Genomic DNA, 11,855 nt, shown 5'->3' on the forward strand with positions numbered 1-11,855 from the left:
ACAAGTGTACCATTATTACATTATTTTTCTACTATGAGGATGTGTTGACCGCGTAGACTGTAAAGTTCATCACAAAATAAAGAAAGTGCAAAGTTTCAACGCTACCGCTGTCGCCGGTCTCGTTTCATTCGTGTCGAGAGCAGCGAATGTTACGCCCCTATAAGGGGGGTATAGAAAGAACAACGAGGATGCAGTGTTATTAGTTGAAGTCCAAAGTTGTAATGATGTACACACTATTCAAAACAGTGCATTTCTTATGCAATTTCAAATATTAGATATACCTGTACAGTATTCATAAAATGGTATTTTCACAATATGCAAAACTCAATACACATAGCAATTTTCCTTTAAACAACTTTCAAAATATCATGTAAATAAACAGCATATTAAAGTGTGCATTGTTTGAGTACTAAATACTACATTTTATAGCTTTTCACCATCACACATTTTTCCACTAACTCAAAAAAAATAAACCTCTCAAAAGTATTTTTAAACTTTTACACATTTTTCAATAAAGCATTGTTTCAGCTAACACAATGACAATACTCTCGAACGACACTTAAACGGATTAGCGTGCCAGCTTATTCTATAACACATTGGCATATATTTTACACATTCAATTAACACAGCGCCAACAGTATTGTCATGAAATGGCGGACACTTTCTTACCACGCGCCTGCCCGTGTGATGCTGCTAACAACAGACGCTACAACAGAGTGAGTTCTCCGTTTTCAACCGACTACTTTTTCAAACATTCCATGCACGGCTATAACCCTCTCGGCATGTCCCCTAGCATTAAAACATAAATACATAAACAATTACACAACCACCATTCTTACCTGTAAGGGGGGTATAGAAAGAACAACGAGGACGCAGTATTCGGCCTAATAATTGAAGTCGTAATGGCGGTGTCACACTAAATTTGTACCGGCTGCCAAATTTGTACCGGGCGCGTCACCCATACGTAATCCACTCCAAATCTGCCTGGCAACAGATGATCAACGGACGATCGCGTCGAATGACGTGAACATTCGCGAACCTTCTATCTAGCGATCCGTTATCTGTATTGTGCTATTTCGTCCTTGACCTGCTTTAAACACTCAGTTTACTTGCTAAATTTTATTAAACAATTAAATACAATACAAATATAAAGTAAAAACAAGTGTTATCTGTAATGATATCAACATCAGTTATTAGACCGTCACACGGAGCATGCGGTTGGATTGGCGCGCTGCATGTTGATGTCTGTTCCAAGATACATCGTGTGTTTGTTAATGAATCCAACAAAACATTACATTATCTAGCGATCCGTTAACTGTATTATGTTATTTCGTCTTTGGCAACATGAGCGCAAATGTTTTTTGAAACCTGCCCGGCAACGGACGACGCGATCATCTGCTGACAGGCAGGTTTGGAATGGATTACGTATGGATGATGCGCCCGGTACAAATTTGGCAGCCGGTACAAATTTAGTGTGACAGCGGCAAGCACGCTATTCCCCTATAGGCTGAACGAGGCAAAACAAAAGTAATCGAACACAGACCATGTAGAGTTTGAACTCAAAATGAGGTGAAATAAAGAAACACTGCAACAACTTTCCTAATTTAGCTATTCAGAATAATGTTGTAGAAAATAAACAATAGTGCATTTTTTAGGTAAACATGGGAATAAACAAAAACATATTTTACCAGCATCCCATTATACCTGAAAAGGACGGAGCAATGGGTAGCAGATTATAATAGAGTGAAAAGTCAGTTTTTGCATTTTGAAGATTTCTAAACAAACTGCAACACATATTTATAACCATTACACGAAGAACTGTAGGTCACAAAGCGGCCTCACACAAACCCTAACATTATCAAACTTCTTCACCATAAATTGGCGAAGAAGAAAAAAATAAGTTTTCTTTGCATGAAAAATTATCATTTCAATCCACAAACAACATACGTGTAACAGGGCATCTAAAGAATGGGACCAGAAAATTATAACTTTCTCTGCATTGAAACCATAGACGGGGGGATGTAGCATCCGGGCAGACGTCAGTTATTCCAACTGCATTCGTTTTTTAAAACGATCGGTTGGTACAGTTGACCACAGAGCAAGGCATCTTGGCACCGGAATGAACAATAGGAATGAACTCAGTCGAGGTCAAGATGTCAGAGATAGCATGTTAATCCTGAAAGCTAGCCTTTGAGGCGAGGTGAGGGTCAGCGGCTAGCTGTCACTCTAGAGGCTGCGCCCCTAATTATTCATAATTTTTAACCTCCAATAAATTAAAAACTACACTGCTTGGCCCACAGTCCCTTGACAACTCTGGAGAGGTTTGGGGTCCTGCGTCGGCCACGGGCGAAGAAAGGTGGCAGGTTGTGGTCCCCAAGAGCCTACAGGGGGCAGTGCTCGGCCAGGCATGGAGCCGCAGGGTCGGGGCACTTTGGGGTTGCTAAGACACTCCGACGCCTACGCCAGGGTTTTTACTGGGGCCGGTCCCGGAGGGATGTCGAGGACTTTTGCCGGCGGTGTGACCCCTGCACTGCACGAAAGGGCCCCACCGGGCGCTCACAGGCTCCCCTTCAGCAGTTTCTGGTGGGCGCACCTATGGAGAGGGTGGCGGTAGATGTGGTGGGGCCGCTGCCCCGCTCGGACCGTGGCAACCGCTACGTTCTCACGGCCATCGACTACTTCTCCAAGTGGCCCGAAGCCTATGCCATCCCCGATCAAGAAGCTGAGACCGTGGCCGACACACTGTTGGAAGGCATGTTCAGCCGTTTTGGGGTGCCAGAGACCTTGCATAGTGACCCGGGGAGAAACTTTGAGTCCCTGGTGTACTCCACTATGTGTGAGCGCCTGGGGTCTCATTTATAAAACTGTGCGTGGGATCGTTACTAAAAATGTGCGTACGCCCAGAAGCCAAGTTTTGCGTGTGCCAAAAAATATTCGGATTTATAAATCACTGCGTACGCACACCTGTACGCAATCTTTGCTTTATAAATCACATACTGACTATAATTGTGCGCAGCTGAATCAGCTTCACGTTCCACCCTCTACACGCCCCTTTTTAACCATAAATGGTCAATGCAAATGACCTCATGAATGCGATCTGCATATAAAACAGACTCAGATGCCGGTATTATGTCTTGTTGGAAACAATGGCAGAAGTACTGAGAAAATCAAAAAAGCGAAATTTCACGGAGGTTGAAGTGGAGACACTTGTGGGTGAGATGGAGGCCCGAAAGGTAGTTTTGTTCGGCGGTCACGGGATTGGAATCGCCAACAACAAAAAGCAGAGTGAGTGGCAACATGTTGCTGCAGAAGTGAACTCTGTCAGTAGCACGGAGCGCACAGTCCCAGAATTAAAAAAGAAGTGGTCTGACATAGAGTTACATATTTTTATGTAGCCTACCAATAAATCGTTATGGTCCCTAAATACCCTATCCCTCCGAATCCTGCATGGTCCACCAGAAGTGCCATATGGTGCAGCATTACCACGGCGTTCACCTCTGTATTTATAGGGTTACGGTAATAAGACTGACGAGAACGCCTTGGATAATCAGTTTGTAATTACCCACGTAAAATGTTCTTGAACATAACCCCTTTTTAATGCCTGATTTGTCATGAAAAGTATCAAGAGTAACGGACAACGATTGTGATGAGTGTGGCTTGGTTTTTCACACTTGGGATTTAATTGACATTTGATCATGTGTTTACAGTGTCACATAAAAATATTATGTTATTGACACATGTTGGACAGATGCTTTATTCCATGCAGTCGCGCCGTCAGTGGACAGTATGGAGTGACGGGATTAAATATAGAGAATTTCTTTTTATTTCTATTCTAAGGAGATATTTCTGGAGTTATAACTGAGAAATAACGCAGTGGACTTAAATTATTCTGATTAGGATTTAACGCATGATACGGGTTGAAATTAAATTGATGAAGGGCGATGATAAAACATAATCGTTCTTCTCACTCTGCAATTCTTCGGTCTGACTTCAGTTCACCACCACACCGTCTGTGTCGCCAATTCTCCTTTTCCTCCAAACCATGCGTACGCATGGGTCAGAGTTTGCTTAGGGCTGTGCACATTTTCCCGTCAAGTTGTTTTTTTATAGATCACAACCTTGGCGTGAAAAGTCACGTACGCAACTTTCAGCCCCGTTTTGTGCGTACGCAACGGTTATAAATGAGACCCCTGGGCATTCATAAGACCCGCACCACTCCCCAGAGGCCGCAGAGTGATGGACTGGTGGAGCGATTTCACCGCACCATGGGCCAGCAGCTGGCCATTCTCACCTCTCAGCACCAGAGAGACTGGGATAACCACCTTCCCCTGGTTCTCATGGCTTGCCGCACCGCCGTGCAGGAGTCTACGGCATGCACGCCGTACCTTCTGATGCTGGGAAGGGAGCTACGTACCCCAGCAGAGTTAGCGTTTGGTCGACCACCGTTGCCCCAGACTGTTCCCCTGGCCCCGAGTATGCCAGGAGACTCCAAGATCGCCTGGAGTCTACCATATTTGCCCAGGAGCAGCAGCAGAGGGCAGGGGTGAGGTAGAAAATAAACTACGATGTAAAAAGCAAAGGCCGGCATTTCCAGGCGGGAGAGCTAGTTTGGGTGCTCAATCCCCAAAGGAAGAAGGGGAGATGCCCTAAACTGGACAGTCCTTGGGTGGGTCCCTGTCGAGTTCTGGAGAGGCTGGGTGAGGTGCAGTACCGGTTACACTTACCACCTAAAGGAAGAAGGGTGGCACTGCACAGAGACAGACTGGCTCCGTACCGAGGGGGTGCCGCCCCACTGGCCCAGGGGGGTCCAGCGACTCCTCGCTGCCGCCCTGCCTCCTCACAGCCCACCCCCCCGGCTATACCGGCGGGGCCTCGGTCTGTCGCCCTTCCCCCAGCTACCGGGGGTTACCAGCCCTCCCCTGTATCAGATACCCTTTGCCGCCCATCCTCCCTTCCCCTCCCAGGGGCTGAAGACCCCATACCCTTCACACCGGAGTCCTGGGGAGGGGGTTCTCGACGGCCCAGGAGGCCACTAGGGCACTTAAAATACTTTGTCTGCTATCTGTAGGATAAGAAAAGTAATGTTGTTCGGTGTTGTGCCTGTTGTTATATTGGGGGTTGAAGCTCATTATGTTAAAGGACAATTAAGTTATTCTGAGGGCTATGTTTTTTTTTTCTGTGATGTAGCGTCACAGGGTTTGGGAGATAGGGGCGGGCCATCTGAGAGGGGGTTCTGGGTGTTTCCTTCTGCGCGGGGGTTGTTGTTGTGGTTTTCCGGTCGAGCTGTTCCTGCCTGTCCCAGTTGTGGAATTCAATAAACCTGCTGTTAAGCCTTACTTCGCTCACTGCCTCGCCTGTGGTCATTACAGTATTAATTTGGGTTTTCATTTTATTTGCTAGAAGTAATCAACATGAGATTAAAGGTTGGAGCCTAGGCCATTGCAAATCATATTCTAGATTCACCTGATATTATTCAAATTTTCAAATATTCTTACAACTTACCACATTGAATAATATTTTAATATTTATTTTTGACTAGGCCCCATGTTCGTAGGAGCGTGCTGGCACCACATTTATGGGTGTAAAACGCATGATGATACATGATATTTTTTAGACAATATGCAGAATCTTTTCACTTAAGAATTAACGGCTATTTTTTGCAAGCACGCCACCCTAACCATATTATGGGCAACCGTGTTCCCCTTGGCTGTGATTTGAACTTTGAATTCCTCGTAGGAGTTCATAATAATACACTGCTCGCCTTGGGTGAAATACACCGCTCTCGCTTGATTAATTTTGCATAAGGGTCAAGGGTCAAATGACGCAATAAACGCCCCTTTTATGTGAACGCGGATTGAACCTAAAGCGGAAAACCTGGTTCAACTAATTGAATCTAAAGTGAACGTCGTGGTACCATTTAACTCTGATTGCGAGTTGCGGCTCTGTCGAGCCAGGTTTTCCCAAGAAAGCCTGGGTATGTTCAGCGAGGTTCGTGGTATACCCCCCAGGCTCGAAGTGACACAAACACACACACACTTTTAAGTGTAGATCCGGTATGGTGTTGTAGTTTTTCTAACGTGACTAGTTGTTTTGCCAAGCCAAAAGAGCGTTAATCGCGCAATGAAAAAATTAACGCAGTTAAAATTGATTTAGGTTAACGCTGTTAATAACGCGTTAAACTGAAATCACAAATATATATACATCTTTATATATGTATATATATAGTATTGTATTGTACATTATTAAATATGTATATGATGTATACATATTACCAAAACAAATAGTGGGTGTTGTCATACGCCAGTAGTTTCTGCCCCACTGAAATGTAGGGTCACTGCACGCTACTGGTAAAATGATTTGATGGTTGATTATTTTTATTGAGTAAAACGTTCATGTTCCGCCATGTTCATGCTAGTAAACCATGAATCGAGGGACCCGTCCACAGCCTGCTAATACAGCTGCAATACCAGGCTTGGCCGCTGAGCACTGGTGGATTGCGGAAGTATGCACTGCTCCTGGGGGCCTGATATTTTCAAGCGATGTGAACGAACCATTCTCACCAGGGGCCTCTACGAATTCTCTTTTGTGCATTGGAAATTTCCTTTCCTATGGAGATGACCCGGAAGTGCTTGGAGGAAAGGTGGTTCAAATTCTAAAAATGCTACGAAAAGGAGCCTCGATGCTTCCTTTAACCCTATTTTAGCATAGGTTAGGCCTACTCCTGCGCAACCTTGGCGAAAGGAATTAGATAGTGGTATCCCATAATCCTTTACGGCGGCAATATTTAAAGCAACAGGCCACCGACGAAGTCGACCAATTCTACCGGAAGACGCATGAGAGACGCAGTAAAGAAGATAAATAGAAGAGAAGGAAATAGCCTACAATTGATAATAATGGATATCAATTCCAGAAATAAATAAAAATAATTTATTGCTGTTAGTAAGCACACAATATACACCGTAAGAAAATAAAATGCAGACTTGACAATCTGATTGAAATCGATACGACAAGAACGGATGGATCAAAAGAGCGCTTGTTGTAGACCAACTTCGGAAAACTGTTGTTCCACCGTAGAGACGCTAGAGGTCAGCAATACTTCCCGTCACGCAATGACGTCGTTAGGAAAAGTGGAGTCAAATTAATTTTAAACAGCTGTCTTTTCCTATGTTCGAAAGGAAGCACCTTTTCATCTCTCCTTGACCTGATGACGTTTTCCACAAAGGTTAAAGAGAGGAGGCATAAAGGTTAGGAGATTTGACTATTCGTAGAGGCCCCAGGACCATTAACGCGCCTTTAGACACATGTCAGGAAGGTCACTTACTGTGCGTTCACACCAAAAGCGAATTGAGCTACCAAATCACCGGAAGTCATTCACTTTCTATGGGCAAGAGCGACAAAAGCGACACAAGCTTCCAACGCTACCAGCGGCAAAAGGTGAGCGACCAGAGCGACCAAAAAAAGTTGAAGATGGCTAAACTTTATGCAAATTACTATGACGCGTTTCAGCGGCCAGACACTGACAGCCAATCGTAATGTAGACGCTCTTCGCTTGCGTGGATCCCAGGGAACACCGAACACCGGCACTTTGGTTCCTATACCTACTGTTTTGGTTCCTACTGACTACACAATGTCGACGGAAAAATGTATCGCTGTAACGGGGCACCCGGTGTTGTACGATCCGACCCTTTATCATTTCAGAGATCGCAACAAAAAGGCTCTGGCCTGGGCGGAGGTGTCACGCGTGGTTGGTTGGTCTGTATGTGAGTTAAAGGGAAACTTCACCCATTTCCATTAAGCTTTGTATCGTTAGAAACCCACTCATATTTTTGAATGGTCGTGCATCATTCCCTTATTTTCTGGAGAGACTGGAGTGATCCGTATTGATCTCCAACACTTCCTGTTTAAGATGACGCAATGTGACGATTTTTGCGTAGAAGTAAATAGGAAGTGTAAGAGGGGAGGATTCTCGTAAGATTAAGGCTGCATCCGAATACTCATACTTGCATACTATATAGTATGCATTTTGTAGTATGCGAAAAATATAGCACGTCCGAATACTCAGTACGCATTCTGTAGTACGGAAGACGTTTCCGAATGCGTACCAACACCAAAGTAAACCACGGACCTCACTACGCTATCCCACAATGCAACCGGAGTCTGGTAACAAACGAAGAAGAGATGGCTGACCCGACACCACCAACAGCGGCTCCCGCAAATTTCGAAACATTGAAATGTAAGTACAACATTGAAATGTAAGTACAAGTATTAAATGTTTCTTTAATCGGTCATTACGAAAACTGTGCTGTCTTTCTTGTCATGGTAAGGTCAACCCTTGATCTGTTTTTCAGGCTAAAGTAAATGCTACGTGTTAGCAGCTATCTATCGACAATAATAACGTAATTTCAGGTAGTAAACTAGTGCCGTTTTGTTAGTCCATCATAGCTTGTGTTTGCTGTGGATATAACATTTATGTTGGTTTATATGATGGCTTAACGATAGGTTACGATTGTTAAATGCGTGTTGCGTTCATACTACAGTCTCGGCATCTGTGCAAGCACGCGAGTGCCTTGCACAGATTACGTGCCCCCTTCCCTCCTTCCCTGTGTGAAATAGCTCAGGGATTGATCAGGGGAGGGAATAACGAAAGGGAATAACGAAAGAACAAGGGCATTGTGCGGTCGGGCGGGATTACAATAAGGAGAGTAGAAAAATATTAATTGAGAGTGGGAGAGATATCAACGTACCAAGTGCCAATATGTTTTGAACTGGTAGGCAATAAACTCACCAATGAATTACTTTGGCTGAATATCTGATGTCATAATTTGCTTGGACGCAGGGACTGACGAGGACACCCGCCAGTTTATAGCCTGGCGGGCAGCTAATACAATGCTATTCACAGGCGTGAAGAAATCGGCGAAGGATGGCTTTGAGTACGTAAAAGTAAACATATGTTCGAAGACTTTGGTTAAATATTGTTGTTTTATCCTGTGCTCATTTTTTTTGTCTCTCTTCTGCAGACAATTTATTAAAGACAAGGGGCTGGGGGGGAAGATATCCACCCAGCAGAGGAAGTGGGAAAACCTCACCGCAAAATACAAACTAAGTTTTTGTGCTTCTACATCAAAGATCATGCTAAATGTGCTAGGACTGCATAATTTTAAGATATCATGCTTCTTGGTAATGTTTCATAGGACTTGCGCAAGCCCCAGTCGGGGGTTGGCACTGAGGACGGGAAGGCCACAGCGGCGTCATGGAAGTGGTACAGTGAGATGGACGGTATTCTTGGACAGAAACCATCCATCTCACCCCCGGTAGTGATCTCTTCCTCTGGCCAGGGCGCCGCTGTGGCCACCCCGTCCTCGGTGCCATGCACCTTAGCAGATGACACCATCACCCCGCCACCAAATAAAAGGCACTCGTCAGGTGCCGTTACAGGGTTGAGGGAGCTCATGGAGCTGATGGAGAGAAGGGAGCGGCAGGACCTGGAGAGAGAGAGAGAGGCTATAGAGCAGGAGGAGAGGCGATGGAGACAGCTGGAGGAGAGGGAGGAGCAAAGAGACAGAGAGAGACGTGAGGCAGAGGAGCGGAGGGAGCTGCAGGCGAGAGAGATGGAGGAGAGGAGGGACAGGGAGGCAAGAGAGAGGGAAGAAAGATTGCTCCTCTTGTTGGAGCGAATGAGGGAAAGAGAAAAATAAAGAAAGAAATAATCTTTATGAGAATTTTTCAGTGTATGTGTTGATATTTTGCTCAAGCAATCAACTGTTTATTTACTCCTTTCCGAGTCCAATACAATAAACAAACCAATACATCAATAATTTTCCATATTATAAATAAATAGCAGCATATATACAAATAGATGGCAGTATAAATATCACATCTCTACGTGTGTGTCCACCCAACCGCACACCAACCAACGACAGAAAGAAAAGGCCAAGATCTGCAACACACCGACCTGAATAGCCGCAGCAGCACTAACATACCAAGCGACAACATAACTAGGGTCGGCTTAGCTCAGGAGGTAGAGCAGTTGACTTGTAACCGGAAGGTTGCAAGTTTGATCCCCAGCTCCTAGCAGTGTTGATGTGTCTCTACGCAAGACACTTAACCCTAATTGCTCCTGATGAGCTGGCTGTCGCCTTGCATGGTTGACTCTGTCGTCGGTGTGTCAATGTGTGTATTAACCGATGTAAGTCCCTTTGGATAAAAGCGTCTGCTAAATGTAGAACTGATTGAGAACTGATAGAGAACTGATTGAGAATTATTAAACAATGAATCACTGGCTTTATCTCACAGATAGTCGTGCCCGTGAGGTGCTGCCACACGAGGCCCAGCAGCAACGGCAGCAGCCAGGATCGCACGTGCATCATCCCCTCGCCTTGTCTCAATGACCCTCTCACCTGCAGGACCATCATTGTCACGCCCATGGTCATCCTCCACAATGTCTGGCTCAACAAGGTCTCCGTTGGCAACACAGACATTGTGCAGGATGGCACAACATGTGACCACGTAAGGGACAAAAGGGGGACTGACCTCCAGTGCCTTAAAGAAAATGGACCGCCACCTTGCCTTCATCATCCCGAATGCCCTCTCAATGACATTTCTCGCCCGTGCGTGCCTACGATTGTAAAGGACACGCACAGGGTCTCGGACTGGTTCCCTGTAAGGGGTCATTATGCAAATTGGGCTCGTCAAACACGGATACCCACCATCCCCAAGGATGCACCGGCCCTCAGGTGGGTACAAGGCCTCATAAAAGACCGGACTGTTCCTCAGCACCCTTGAATCATGGACAGAACCTGTGAATCCAACAAAGACATCGATGAACCTGCCTCGGTGGTCACAGATGGCCTGCATCTGGATTGAATGGAAGAGCTTCCGGTTGAAGTAGCAGGCTCCATCTGCTGCTGGGGGCTTCACACGAATGTGGCAGCCATCTATGGCCCCCACTGCCACATTGAATGCTTGCGAACAAGTCGATGCCGCAAAGCCATTCCCAACTTCCTCCAGGTCCTGGGGATGTCCAACTACCCTCCGGAGAATGCCCACAATAGCCATGCATGTCCGGTGTACCATGTCGAAGACCGTGGACCGTGGGATGTCGAAAGCCCTCGACACCACTGGATAAGTGGTAGCATGGGCAAGCCAATAAATGAATACCAACACATTGTTCTCTATTGGCCAACCATGGTCCGAGTCAGACCCCAGGATTGCAATAAGGGCTGTGATGGTCTCCCGAGACAAGCGGAGATCTCGCTTGAGGTCTCCACCATTGTAGTAGAGACGAAGGATGGGCACATGCAGATTAACCTCAGGATAGGATGTGGGATTTGCACCTTGAACCTGTAGATAGACAAAATGAATGATAGAATAATTTTATTTTATTTTTTTCAACATGTACGTTATTTGTGTGTGTGTGTGTGTGTGTGTGTGTGTGTGTGTGTGTGTGTGTGTGTGTGTGTGTGTGTGTGTGTGTGTGTGTGTGTGTGTGTGTGTGTGTGTTCAATAAAAAAGGAAAAATTAACTTCAATCGTCTTTTTCACGGAGTAACAAATAACTGTAAATGTATTATTATTCCAAAAAAATGACTTACCAAATGTCCACATACATACATCATAACCTGCCGGTAAGTCGCTCTACGAGATGACCGACGACGACGCCTTCTAGCAGCGATATCCATTTCAAGAGCCATTCGCGTAGAAAGAGACATTTTTTATTTAATAGCAACGATAACAAGACGGAAAACAGGTACATTTTGCCGCCATCTGGGGGGAGATACGTCATCTCCAAACATCCGGTGGAGTTTCGGCGGTGTTCGGAAGCGTTCGGAGGCGTTCTACGCATAGCTGTAGACCGTA

General features: G+C 45.4%; 1 protein-coding gene and 1 long non-coding RNA gene across 2 annotated transcripts; one reads left to right on the forward strand and one right to left on the reverse strand.

Annotated features, from left to right (window-relative positions):
• Window positions 1–8,113: 8,113 nt before the first annotated feature.
• Window positions 8,114–9,075, forward strand: LOC130388831 (uncharacterized). The gene is made up of 3 exons (XR_008896471.1): window positions 8,114–8,233; window positions 8,837–8,930; window positions 9,018–9,075. It is a non-coding gene; the product is annotated as an uncharacterized LOC130388831 (long non-coding RNA).
• Window positions 9,076–9,732: 657 nt separating this feature from the next.
• LOC130388829 (uncharacterized) lies at window positions 9,733–11,850 on the reverse strand. Its single transcript, XM_056598379.1, has 2 exons — window positions 11,591–11,850; window positions 9,733–11,340 (listed from the first exon to the last, which is right to left on the reverse strand). Exons 1-2 carry the CDS (start codon window positions 11,705–11,707, stop codon window positions 10,288–10,290), a joined length of 1,170 nt encoding a protein of 389 aa, XP_056454354.1. The 5' UTR covers window positions 11,708–11,850; the 3' UTR covers window positions 9,733–10,287.
• Between the last annotated feature and the right edge of the window lie 5 nt (window positions 11,851–11,855).

The sequence above is a fragment of the Gadus chalcogrammus genome, chromosome 9 (genome assembly GCF_026213295.1).
Source record: "Gadus chalcogrammus isolate NIFS_2021 chromosome 9, NIFS_Gcha_1.0, whole genome shotgun sequence".
NCBI lineage: Eukaryota > Metazoa > Chordata > Actinopteri > Gadiformes > Gadidae > Gadus > Gadus chalcogrammus.

Coding starts and splice junctions, on each gene's coding strand:
- LOC130388829 (XM_056598379.1), bottom strand. CDS start 11,707: ATGTCTCTTTCTACGCGAATGGCTCTTGAAATGGATATCGCTGCTAGA. Junction 11,341..11,590: donor TGTATGTATGTGGACATTTG/GTAAGTCATTTT, acceptor GTCTATCTACAG/GTTCAAGGTGCAAATCCCAC.